The sequence below is a fragment of the Trachurus japonicus genome, chromosome 11 (genome assembly GCF_045865225.1).
Source record: "Trachurus japonicus isolate A0001 chromosome 11, Traja_1.0".
Lineage (NCBI taxonomy): Eukaryota > Metazoa > Chordata > Actinopteri > Carangiformes > Carangidae > Trachurus > Trachurus japonicus.
In genome coordinates this window covers 19,324,449-19,338,373 of record NC_140917.1, presented here as the reverse complement: position 1 = coordinate 19,338,373, position 13,925 = coordinate 19,324,449, and the positions used below count along the sequence as shown (strand labels likewise).

Genomic DNA, 13,925 nt, shown 5'->3' with positions numbered 1-13,925 from the left:
CTGAAGCCTGATCATTCACTCGCCTCCTCTGCTGAACTGTGTAGGGTGCTTGACTATCATCCTGTGCGTCCTTGTTTCAATAGGGCTGGAAACTCACTGTCGGTCAATAGGGCAGAAAAAAGTGTTGTAACTGCTGATATATCATTGTATTATGTAGTCAGATCAGACTTAGAGATGTTCAACCGACACTTAAAGTTCAGTTCAAGCTTACAAACCTGAACTGAACTCACTTGGTTTCATTAAGAGCTGTTCCATCAAACGAGATCCGAGCTGATCTTTTTTAGTGTCGACTTGATGGTGCAGTCACGGGCTGTTGATCTGATAAGTTTACTACAGCATGTCTGTGTAAAATTACAGCATTTAATGATACTGTCATGTTGGTCTCAAGCTATTTCCGTCCTGCTGCGTGGGCCTTAATGGAACAAACATCATAAGAGCCTCTTGTTTTATTGATACAGATGGTGTTATCATCAGGACAGTGCTTTATGCATTATTTATGTACCATCTACCTGTCAATCCATCCGTCTGTCCATCCAGTCTGTCCTGACAGTAAGTATATGGACAAACAATTCTTTCTACATTGGTGTAAATCTACATACATTAAAGTTGAGACTTGGTACTTTAATATCATCACCTATGTATTCATTCTGCTCTGGCACTGAGAGCTCAGAGTGGATCAGGATTTGGCACTTCTGCTCAAACTCAAAAACTTTATATTTGACATGACCTTTTATTCAATCACATTTGGAGCTGCACTACTGCATTGTTGTTGATTTGTAACATTTATTCTTTACGTTTGAGTTTTCTGGTTGGACCCCCGAGCAGATTCACACACTTGAACAGCCAAGTTAAAAAAAAAAGTTTATTGCCCAAACAACAACAGATAACAAGGGACGTCCAGGGGAGCAGGGACACTTAGCCAGGGAACAGGGGTTCAAAGTTCACGAGAGAAGTTCACAGCTGAAGAGTGAGGTGAAGACCAGGGTTTTCCTGCTGAGCTGCATGAGATTAGCTGCATGTGTAACAAACTCGCAGTGCTTCACCACACCCATGCAAAGAGAGTGACACCATCACACAGACACACAAGGCAGAGGAGACACAGGGGGAAAGAGGATGAGCACAGCAGAGACCTGACAATTCTCTTATTTAACTTTTTTTGCTGCAATTTTATCTTAAACATTTTTTTTCTTGTGTTGATGTCTCATATAAAACACTGTCAAACACTCATCGTTTGAAGGTGCCATACATCCATAAACTTGCTTTGCTGATCATCCACCCTCCCATCTGTCTGTCCATCTGTCTGTCCATCCATGTCACTGGATGAGTGATATATATTTTGTGGTTATAGCATCTTTTGAATTATTCAGAGAGAATCAGTTGTGTTTATGAAAAAAAAGTAAATCTGGTAGAAAATAGGATAAAATAGTGTGCGAATTTTCATCCATCCACTGGCTATACTGCTAATGCATGCAGGGTCACTGGGGGCTGGAGCCAATCCCAGCTGACATAGGGTGAGGGCGGAGTGCACCCTGGGAAAGTCACCAGTCCATAACAGGGCTGATATGTAGCGACGAACAGGACGCACACACTCATATTCACACCTCACTGGAAACCAGGGCCATCAAAGATGGATATTTTCAATTCTACAAAAAGTGCTATTGAGTACATTCAATTAAGGAAGTAATTAGAAAGTGATCTCAGTAAATGAAATTAAGCTTCCTTAATTTTCTTGATAATTTCTTTTTTATCATTATTATTCTTTCCTCTCAGGAGTCTCTCCAGCAGCAGCACCTAATGGGAGTCACATCTCAAACACCCACTGGGACGGGCACCCCTGCATCTTTGGCGACACCTCCCACCACGGTGCATCCTGTTCGGCAGTCGTCCATGGCCCCACCACAACACCTCAAGTCTCAGCGGTCCATCAACACTCCAGCTACCGCCACCCCTCCAAAGGTTCGCCCGCAGAGCAGGAACCTCCTCCTCGACTCCTCTGACACTAATTTCAGTGGCAGTCAGCCGAAACAGCGTCATTCTCAGCAGTCGACACAACAACAACAGCAGCAGCAGCAACAGCAGCAGCAACAACAGCAACAGCAACAACAGCAACAGCAGCAGCAACAGCAGCAGCAACAACAGCAGCAGCAGCAGTTGCAACAACAGCTGCAACAACAGCTGCAACAACAGCTGCAACAACAGCTGCAACAACAGGATGCGCAGCTGTCGGTGACGGACAGTCCAGCTCCCGGGCTCCCGTACCAGACCAGCTCCGCCAAAGAGAACCAGGGTCCGTCGGCAGTTGGAGAGGAGTCAACAGACACTCCAACAAAAAGCACCAAGAAGCCTCAATCGTCCCAGCTGCAGCCTCCACAGCAACATTTGCTCAAGCCAGGTGCCAATAAACAGGTGAGTCCAATTTGAAACCTTTGATTTAATGAGGTGCTCCAAAATCATTCTTGTTTTTCTTTATGTTTTTTATATTTGCACCATAAAAATCAAGTACAATTACAAAAAAAGAAATGAAACAAGAATAGTAAATGTGGGAGAGGTTTAAAAACCCCATATGGGCTTATACAAAATACCTCCCTGAAAAATATGCAAGGATTCAAAAAACAATTCATCAACAACAACAACAACAAAAAAGCAATACAAGTGCCTTATTATAACAAAAGAGTTTAAATAAAATTATGAGTATGTATAAGTGTAAAATGATTGTGGGTGTGGGGGTATATCAGAAAGGCTTTCAGTCTGACTTGAAATTGATCAGGGATGAAGATATTTTTGCTATATAAAGATGAGAATTCCTACCTCAGTTTATATGTGACATGAAGTGAGAGAAGAGACTTAAAATCTCACTTCAATTCACTATGAAGACATTTACTAAAGTCATGACTGATCTGCTCTGTTGTTCCAGGGTTCTCAGTCGACCTTGAGCACCCCGGCGCTCAATGAGCGAACAGTGGCCTGGGTGTCCAACATGCCTCATCTCTCCGCTGACATCGAGAGCCTGCGGCCGGACCGTGAGGGTCAGCTGAAAGAGTACTCCAAGAGCATGGATGAGTCACGATTAGAGAGGGTTAGTACATTTACTAGTGCTTTTGCCCACCCCTTTTTTTGTGTGTGAAGTACACTCACTTCCTTCCTGCAGCACTGGGCTAAAAAAAGGCAACTGTATTTCTAGACTGTGTGTGCATGTTTGTGTAATTTCTTCAAAGTACATATGACACTATTTAAAGTGAAAACTACGCTAAAAAAGGAAACTCAAACATTATCTGGTGACTCTTTCAGGCATCTAAAGTATAAGTCATTAAACATCTGTTTTCCAGATCAGTACATTTTCATTGGAAATACAATGCACACACTGCTGAATTTGAAAACGATAGTATTACAGTTAACAGTTAACAGTTAACTAATAAACTGGTTATTAGTTACACCCCTATATTATTTACTGCATGAATATTTCAACAAACATTCAATTAGCAGACCCATATCAAACCTGTAAAACTGTATCTCACCTGCATTGAGGCGACTGTTCTACTGATTCTGTCATTATGCTGTAGTGGAGCTTTAACAGAGTTTGTTTCCTATGAGGAATAACTCCCACACTGGCGTCTATATTAGAAATGGATTCCTACTGTGTGTGGTGCTTATTACATTGAAACTTCAAGGCCAGCACAATGCGTCTGCGCTCGCTACTTCGCAACCATCTGTGGTGTCTGTGCTGATACAAATCACTCATCACTCATCATTCAAGAACGCTGCAGAATCCGAGACACAAATAACCCGATGTCACTTTATTTCCTTCATCTCTCAGGTAAAAGAGTACGAAGAGGAGATACATTCCCTGAAAGAACGGCTGAAGATGTCTCATCGCAAGCTTGAAGAATACGAGCAGAGACTCATGTCGCAGGAACAGCAGACAAGCAAGATCCTGCAGCAGTATCAGAACCGCCTGGAGGACAGCGAGCGCCGCCTGAAGCAGCAGCAAGTGGAGAAGGACTCTCAAATCAAAGGCATCATCAGCAGGTGATTAGTGTGAAGGTTGAACAAGAGCTGGCAGAAATTAGGCTGGATTTTTATATGAAATTATGCCCCATATCATGATTATATCCAGCTATGTAGCTGAGCGTGATGAATCTGAAGTGGTGCATTTACCACAGAGACACTCAACAGTCTGTTTCTGCTTCTTACGATCATGTGACCTGCTCCAACAGCAGCAGTTCAACACAATATCACAAACCATCTTTACTGTTACTTGAAAGAGTAACAACTAATGGACTACAGCTGTAAAACACATTTGAGTGCTACAAGGAAACAATACATAGAAGTAACTAAACACAGCTATGGGGAAAATAACGGCAAAGTAAGGGCAGTGACCAGCTTCACTGCTCTCCATTAAGAGAAATGTTTTGGGTGTGAACTCAAGTTTTCCCACTGGAAAAGAACTTGATTTGTGTCATATGAATCTGATTTTAAAGTGATAGTTCAATATTCAATATGCTTATTTGCTTTCTTGCTAAGAGAAGTAGATACCACTTTCATATAGTGGAGCCAGGTGCCACTGGCTACTGGTTTTACATTTCTAGTTTTCTTTGGATTAAATAAATGAGGTACAACATATTAATTAGTGGATTTCAGTGGTGTTAATAGTCACCTCCTGGCTTTGGCTCCATCTTTAAGTTTTGACTCTAAAATGGTTGGTGTGTCAATAAAAGTGTGATGCAATAATGTGCAGTAGAAAGAAAAGGCTAAAAAGAAAACATGAATGAAATACAAACACCATATTTTCATCACATTTTTTTTTACTTTGTTTTCATCAATCTGAGGTTCAGTGCTCTTTTATTTACAACATCTTGCTCCGTGGTTAAATGGCACCTGGCAAATTGGTGCCTGCAGGTGTTTATCCTGATGTGACCCCAACTTGTAATACTGCAAAATAAAAGCAGATGGAAATGCACAATAACTTGCATTTCTTATGCAGGTTTTGTGGAAATTCAGTTCAGAAAACCAACAAGAAAGCCTGCTGCATACCACAGCGCCACCTGTGGTTGAAAACCTCCTCAGAGAACCATGAACACACAAACTGAAGCAAATAAGCATGTTATTTCCCACAATGTTGAACTATTTCTTTAAATGTAGCTCATTTGAATGTCATGACTACCGAAAAGCACACCCAGTGGGCTCACACTTCATACGAAACACACATTTTTATTTCAGTAACTTCATCATGAAGGCAGAGGAAACCAAGCCAGCCTCATTCTGATTGCAGCTACATTTATTTAAAGGAGATATATACACACACTGCTACTCAATGAAATGTTTATTGCCCCATATCAAATTTTCTTAAAGCCAAGGTTTCGTATAACTGCACATCTCATCTCATTTGGTACAACAGCTCCTTCGGTTAACAAATACTCTTACACTCTATTTACTCTGAATCCAGATATAGCAGATGGGTGCACACTTCACTATCCTGCACACACTCGCGCACGTTTTCACTGAACAGCTGAATTTGAACTATCTTGACTGTCCTGAAGGGAGTTCATATTCAGCCTCAGGATGCTCAGAGGATAGCAGGATCATGTCAAGACCTTAATATCATCATATGGCCACATAATCCTACAGTAACTTTGGAGAACACCGGCTTCGTAGTTCTATTCCTCTCAACCGGTATGTTTGTTTCTATTTCCCTGTTGTCAGACTCATGGCTGTGGAAGATGAGCTGAGAGGGGGTGCCATTCCTGATATTAAGCCTCGAATCCTCACAGACCAGGTTTGTGCCTGTGTCTACATCTTTTATCATCCCTATTCGCTAAACCAGTCATGTCCTAAAACACTTTGCATCATTCTTACATCATATCCAGAGCATTTGCCAAAGCCAGTGCAGGGGGAGGGTATGGGGGGTGGGAGGGGGGGCTTGCAGCTTTCATGCACTTCACCTGTTCCCATCTTTTCAAAAGTACGTTTATGTCACACCTGAAACAACATTTCACCATTTTACTGCACACGTCTGAGGGCAGAGTGTAAAACGCAACGCTGCTCCTAAAATGCGAGAGCTTAAATCTACGTGCAGAGGTTAATCTAAGATGATTCTGTGAAGGAATAGCACGTCTTCGGCACTGAAACCAAAATATAAGCCAGTGCCACACAAATAGATATTTATTATACCACAGAATGCATTCGTCATTAAAAAAAAACCTTGACTGTGAGTCATCAGCAGCGTCACAGTAATTCTTCAAGGCACAGCCTCATGAATGCTGCTCTATGTAGGCTGGATTGTGACGCAGGTGAAGAGGCTGCGTAGTGTGTGTACATGTTTTTCTGTGTTTGTGCGGACAAATTTTGGTTAAAAACCATCACTGCGAGGACATTTTGGTCAGTCCTCACAGATGTTTGAGGGTTAAGAGTCGCTGAGGGAATCGTTGTGTCACAGCTAATGTTAGACGCGCGTGTGTGTTTTCGTTTGAGCTGAAATAACTCACTGTCACCTCCTTTGCAGCCCTCAATATGAAAAGAAAACAGAAAAAAATGCCTCTTGGAAAAAAAAAATCAATCCATTTATAGAAATGTTTTCTACTTGGTCTGGTAATTGTTTTACACCAGACTTATTTAACAAATGAATGTGTGATGAAGACAGATCTCAAGCTCTGCAACTTCAAATTTGAGTCTAGTGAGCAGGATTAGTTTGTAAGCCGTCCTCTCTGGCTCAAAGTCACTGCTAAGAGATAAACACACACTCTCATATTGAATGTTGCAGTGCCTGGAGCACAAGAGGAATAAAATTAAGTGTTGAGAACTGCTATTCCTTCAGAGTGGGAGAGTCCCGTTAATTACCCCATGCAAGCACGAACAGTTCTTTCCCAAAGACAGAAAAAAGAGAATTACGATTTTGAGAATTTACAATCTTTTTTTGATTCACTTTCTTGAGCAAAGAGTTAGATGAGAAGATTAATATCACTCTCACGTGTGCGTACTGTAAATATAAAGCTACAGTCAGCAGCCAGTCGCTTACAGCACAAAGACTGGAAGTAGAGATAACAAAATCTGCCCAACAGCACCTCTGAAGCTCATTGATTAACATGTTATATCTGGGTTGTTTAATCTGTACAAAACCAAGGTGTGAAAATGACAATTTAACAATTTTAGAGGGAGTTATGCAGTTGACTATTATTGGCCAGGAGCAAAGACTTCCTGGAGTCTCTGCTGGTTGCCGGGCAGTGGCTCTCAGCCAAGAAATATCACAAAAACCCTTCCCTAAAAATGGTAAATTACCTGTTCAGATAGAGCCAGGGCAGCCGTTTCCTCCTGCTTCCAGTCTTTGTGCTAAGCTAATAGGCTGCTGGCTCTCTGTCCCACAGACATGAGAGCGGTATTCATTTTCCCTTCTAGCTCTCAGTGAGAAAATGAATACCCATTCAACCCAAAACGTTGACCTATTCCTTTAAGCCTGCGCCCTCATGAAGCTATAAATGGAGATAAGAAGTAATTTCGACTGTTTTCTCTCCCTTCAGTCTATCAGCCAGGGCTATGGCCACCCAGGATCCTGACTGCCAGTTCCAAAGTGACCAGAGTTCATGACGGTCATTCGAGTGTAAGAAGACTGATTCACATCCTCTACAAAAACCCCATGAAAACAAAGCTCTGCAGTGGATCCAGCAGGACTTACTGGAAGCTTCATCCCATCATATTCTTTAAAAAAAAAAAAAAAAAAAACTAAACAAAAAAAATCTTTGCACATACTCAAACTTTGCCTGTACCAGAACTTGACAATCAGTTTAGCGTGAGGACCAACATGTGTGGGCGAATCTTCTACACATGTTGATTGAAATATAAGCCAATGCCACAATAACGGCAATACTGAACCTAATGAGTTTCTTTATTTAATCAGAAGATATACATGTAAAACACTGAGGATGAAGATGGAGCCTTGATTTTTCCCTGCTACAAGCAACACACCTGCTTCTCAGTTTAGTGGCTGCAGACACAATGTATAGAAAAGGCTTTTACAAGCACATATCCCCTCATGATGACGCCTGTGACGAGCAACAAGCATGTTATTAAATCATTTTCCATCTATGATCCTCAGATGCGGGGCCCAAGCAAAGACCTACTGTATGTTACCATTTGATTCTGATGAAATCATATAGTAACATTGTCTCACTGCAAAAATACTTCCACTTCCCAGAGGTGGTTATCGTTATGATTTTTCGCATCTTTTGTGCATCCGTTATAGTACAGCCATCCTACTTAAATAGATGCCAAACAAGTCCTACCATCAACGTTGGTCATTATAACTGCTTTAAGCACAATCTGAATTCTACAGTTTTGAAATTCAGTGTATAGAGGAGGTATTTCTTAAATTCTTTAATAATGAAAATATTTTACAAAAACAATCTGAGATTAAAATGTTTTTTGTTCACTGTAATAATAATGACAATATATATCTATATCTATATATGACATTTCAAAACAGTGATACAAAGTGCTTCATAAACAGGTGGAAACATAAACTTAATATAGATAAAAGGGGGATTTTTAAAGGTTAGTTTTCTCATCATCATATGGATAAAAATGTCTTCAGTGGCTGTGGACGAGCTTTGTAACGTCAGGCTTGCTCTTGGAGACAACAAAAATTGATGAATGAAAGGTGCATTAGAAACTGTGTAAAGTCTGTAAAACCTCAGAGGAAGATCTAATTAAAAAAGAGAGTGGTTGCATTGTGGGAAATGCAGGACAACTTGACCCATTCCCATTTACAGTACACTTAAAAGGTGATGTGTATCTGGATCTATTCTTTAGACTTTATCCCTGGTATTAAGAAGTATCATCATCGTCGTCTTGGATCTCAATATGCAAATGAGCTAAAGTGCTAAAGAGGTCATGCCATGTGACTAACGACCGTCATTCATTTCTGAATCACTTTTTGTGAGGGAAGATTTCCCAGCTACTGCTTCTATGTGTCTTTTTTTTGCTAAGCTTTCTTAAGCTAGCAGGAAGCCAGACCGCCTCCAGATGTAGTTTGTCTCATCGAATCAATCTCCCTCTCTCCTGCTGCAATTTGAACCAACTTTATCGGGGTGTGGGGGTGGAAACAAATCATGGTAATCAATCTGATGAGTGATCAAATCAAGGCCTTTCGCCTCTCAGCCCTTCATGCCTGGTATTTTTTCTTTTGTTCATGTTAATTTTGTTGCGGAGCACTTTGTAACATTGATTCAAAAAAGTGCTATATAGATACATTTTAATATCTACGATTATAAACATAATGTGCAACTGGAAACAAATCATATTATCACGAGTAGTGAATTACTCATCTGTTGTGTTTAATGTTTCTGAAGCATAGATGTGCAACAGTTCTGCATGTGCTTTTTAAACGCCGGGACGAGTAAGTCAGTTTGCTGTCAGATATTAATCTAATGTACAAAAAAACAAAAACAAACTTTGACATGGCTTTCTTATTGGAAGGCATCTTTTTTTTCTTTTTTTTTATCCAACCTGCTGACTCTTTAGTTTTTCCAGAAGAGGGTGGCATTCAGCCTTTTGCATTATACAACATGAAAGTTCTGATGGGACTGAAATCGCAGACGAACACAAAGCAGAGACACAGTGAAAACACCCGAACAATAAAGAGTTTCCACACAGGGATATGTAGTATATGTGCATAGGACTTGACTGCCTTACAGTCTGTGCCACAGGGCCCAAAATAACAATGCCAATACAAAAGAACTTGTACACTTTGTATATAAAATGTCCTTTTTTTGTAGTCAGGTGATGAAATAATAAGCAGTGTGTTGGTTAACCCTGTATGTTAGTCAGAATCATTTATATTATGAATTTCATGGTTGATATAATTTATCTTAACCTCTTGCCTTTAAAAAGACATTTTCTTTCAAGATAAATATCAATGATACAAAATTATATGTTTATGTTACCAGAAATGTATAAAATAGCTTAATGTATATCTATTCTTATATGTAAAATGTATTCAAATCAAGGGTAGGCCTTCAGGCATGCTGAACGTGTGGTAAACACTGATTCTTATATATTATAACTCTTAATGCTGCAATCCAGAAACTATAGTGCTATGATGTGACTGTGTTCATGGGATGAGAGCTGAATAATTTCCCAGCATAGCACACTTCTGTTTGAGATGAAACAATACGAAAAATTCTCAAAATATCTCGCCTGTGTTGTGAAACCAAAATAGCAGTGGTGCTTTCAAGAATACTGGATTGCAGTTTTAAGTCATCTTTTAAAATATGCGTTTGTTTATTTGGCCTGCATTGCAATACAGTATTTTGAAACATTTAAGATGCACTTCTGTTTTTCATTGTACGTGAAGCTGCAATCCACAAATTGAGGAAAATTATTTTTAAAGACATACCCATGTATAATTGAAATGTTCTCTGTGTTAGCTGCAGTGGTACAGTGTGCTACCTCTGAAATCATGCCCTCTCATCTCCCGTCTCTGCTGGAATCAAGGATCCTTACTCCACTTTATACCACAACCTGAGAGGATACTTTATTCCACATGGCTGGAAAATATGTATTTATTTAAGAGACAATGCTAAGAAAAAATATTTTAATTTTTATTTATAACCTGCTGCAAAGTCAGGTTTTGAGTTTTTCGGTTGCTTGTTCATTGCTGTTTTAAGATTTCAAATATAAACCTTTTGCCATTACAGGGCCATTTCTGAAGTTTGTCCTGTTTACTATTGTATTTAAGTGCCATTACCATTACATTTCATTCATATAAATCTCCTTTTAATTATGAAATGAGACTGACTGATTGTGTTCCAGGTATTCATCAGACTCTCAGGTGTTAGAAGGAACACAGAGACATCTTTTAATATCTCTGATGCTAAAATGTTAAGACACAATCTTCGGCATCTGAGCATTAAAGTTGATACATTTGAAAAAGCACATTTGAAATGAGGCGTCTGTAAGGCAACTAATAACCTTTTATTTTGGTTTGATCCTGATATCTCATCTGATAAATAGTTACACCTTTTCGTTTTGTATTATATGTTGCATTAAAAAAGGGAACAAGAGTTTTGCTTCTTGGTCCAAACATAAAAAATGTGACAAATGCTCCACTGTAATAAAACTTGGTAAGAAATATTATTGAAGTTACTATTGCAGAAGTGCTTTATGTTTACAGAGTCATGACATTTTAGAGGATGTATGAACCTTTATAGACCCGACGGAGAAGAGTAACTGCTGCCTTTGCTGCAGCTAAAGCAGGACCTAACAAATGAAATGAGATATCTTGTATATTTTGAAAAAGGGTATATAACATCAATCAACATATTTATGTTTCTAAAAATGGATGTATAGCATTTAGGAATGAAACAAAGTATTTTTCTTGGCAGCTATTATTCTGCACAATTGATCTACTGTGTCACAAATATATTAGTTAGTGGGGTCTCTGACTTGAATTAGGCCTACTGGATGTAATACCTTAATTTACTTGACATTTCTTTTGAAATAAGCCATGCCCCCATGGATAAGCCATACCCTCCAGTCCCCCCTGATGTTGTATGGTGGATGTTTAATGTTGGTAGTTTTATTTACAATGGTAGTTATTGTAGGTATGATTGCGCTTGTAATGATTATTATTAGTGTAAGTATACTTGATTGATATGATTTGTTTTGTTTGAACAAAGGGAATGTATTCATTTTTCAGGTGATTTTTTCCGAGTGATTTAAATAAATTAATAAATCCCTAATTGAAGATCTTTTATTGTAAGTGAGCTACTCTAGCTGCTTTTTCAAATCTGACTGTACATTGGGTTTTATATAGGCTCATATTTGAACAAGCCTTTCATTGGATTCTTTGAGGAGTGAAAGTAATATCTAAAGTAAAGCTTTCTTTGGATTCATCGGAGATTGATTGAAGAAATTCAATTAGAAAAGATGGAAATGTGGCTGTGGCAAGAGGAATTTTTATTATTACTACAGCCTGGGGTTCATTTTCTGAGTGTTGCAGTGCAACAAAGAACATTAGTGGATTACAAATCAAGAGGTGAAGGTCGCCTGTCTTGATCTCACAGGTTTAAGACGTGAACTTCATTTGGTTTTAGAAACATTAAATCTGCACTAATTGATATTTTTATATTAACAGTATGTTGAATTCTTGTGCATAGTGATGAACCCACTGAGAATTATCGCCCAATTCTGCAGCTCCCTTTATATCTGCAATGCCTTTTTCGGCTCTTGTAGCTTACTGCTAATCAACTTTACTGGTTTATTCTCACCGGTCTCATTAGCCATATTTTCAGCACCAAGCAGCTGTTTGAAGCAAAAAGCTCAGATAAACCCACTTTACACTACCTGCACTTAGCAGCAAATGGCAAGCATGGCACATTCAGTGTCTGGCGGACATAACAGAGCAATCAGCAGCCACAGAGTCACATATTTCTCTTAGGAGTTGGCAGACACTAAAAACTGAGCTACATTAAATTGCAGGAAACACACACCAAATTACTGCAAGTGTTGCTTCATGGTCCATGTGTAAATATATGCCTCAGTTTGTTAACACATTTGCCATATATCCTTTTAAAATGCAATGTGTTTTGGTTTCAGCTTTTTCTGCTGCCCCAGAATGGCCCAAAAATAAAAGCTCTGCTAAGACAGCTGCTGACCAGTATCAGCTTGCTACATATCAATAACAACATCTGCAATAACAGTGGAGCTCTCTGCGGTATACCAACAGCACGATGTGTCAGTGTTAACACCTTCTACATGATGATCAACCTCTGTAAGCCTCCAGAGCTCATCCTGACAAATAATGAAGAGAATCTAATAAAAACACACTCCGTCCTCTCGCCACTCTTCACAACCTGGCCCAGCGTTCCCTCATGGCTGAGCAGGTAGTAGTTTCTATGCGAGCTGCTCTCCAACAGAGATGATGATGCCAGACGACTGCAGACGACCACCTGCTTGATAGAACCAACTGCCCTATACTCAAGAAAACGAGGGTGAATCAGTTTCACAGCACCCACTGCTGCTGCGCTTTCTTCTCACTCACTATCACACATTGAATCACAGGCGAATCATGTATACTTGAAATGCAATTATACTTCCTAAACAGATAAATGTCTGCAGTGCAGCACATCTGCTATACGTGCCTACATGTCGGAGTCAGCTACATTTTCTATATAGAAACTATCTTAAAGGAGCAGTTGAACATTTTCCCACAGGTGACGGAGTGGTATTGACTGCCATTCATTCATATTCATATAAAAGTCTGAGGTGTTTTTAAACTGTGCTGCATTAACAAGAATGTTGTGTGAGTTTAGGCCTCATTCAGTTTCAAAATTTGAGCTAAAGCACCATCTTGTGGCCTAATGGGAGAACAGAAGGTAAGCTAAAAAGGGGAGGAGGCTTTTCCATAGGGTCTGTTACTTAGGCTACTGTATACTGATATTATTTGGATCTTAAATTACACATTGTAGTGACAACAGTGACAACATTCTGATTTAAAATACATTTATATAGCTCCAGGAAAAGACAAGAAAAGAACACCCGCTATCACCAGTAAAGCTGCATGATATCAGATGTCAGGCTCAAGTGTGTTCAAGAGCTATGATTTGTCATTCTATTGCCAAATTTCCCTTCATCATTGTTGATTTTGTAAAAAGCATGTCCTGAGTAATAGGGCCTGTTCCTGTTTCCTGCATTAATGACCTTTGAATGTAAGGTTATAGTTGGTCAAAGTGTTGCACAACACGTGTCGTAGTTGAGATAAACTTCTGGAGATGTTCAGTTAAAACTCTTAATGGCACAAAGGATCAGAGTTTGTCTCTTAGTACAAGTCTGCAAATCTTCTAAATGACCCGATCAATATATGATTCCATGATCTCCTTCCCTTCTGTCCCAGATCACTCCCACTCAGGTCCTCTTTTCCTCCACTACTGTCATAT

At 39.5% G+C, this 13,925-nt stretch overlaps 1 protein-coding gene across 9 annotated transcripts in view; it reads left to right on the top strand.

Moving 5' to 3' along the window:
* LOC146978668 (ras/Rap GTPase-activating protein SynGAP-like) overlaps positions 1-7,638 on the top strand; it is a 34,017-nt gene extending 26,379 nt beyond the window's left edge. For 5 of the 9 annotated variants that reach the window (XM_085791512.1, XM_085791510.1, XM_085791513.1 and 2 more), the window contains 4 exons: positions 1,771-2,406; positions 2,915-3,076; positions 3,815-4,026; positions 5,701-6,168. In XM_085791512.1, the coding sequence (XP_085647638.1) occupies positions 1,771-2,406; positions 2,915-3,076; positions 3,815-4,026; positions 5,701-5,980 (1,290 nt within the window). In that variant the 3' untranslated portion in view covers positions 5,981-6,168. Of the gene's footprint in view, positions 1-1,770; positions 2,407-2,914; positions 3,077-3,814; positions 4,027-5,700; positions 6,169-7,511 lie in introns of those variants that run through there. The other 4 variants (XM_085791516.1, XM_085791514.1, XM_085791518.1 and 1 more) reach the window with 3 other exon arrangements.
* The last annotated feature ends 6,287 nt before the right edge of the window (positions 7,639-13,925 follow it).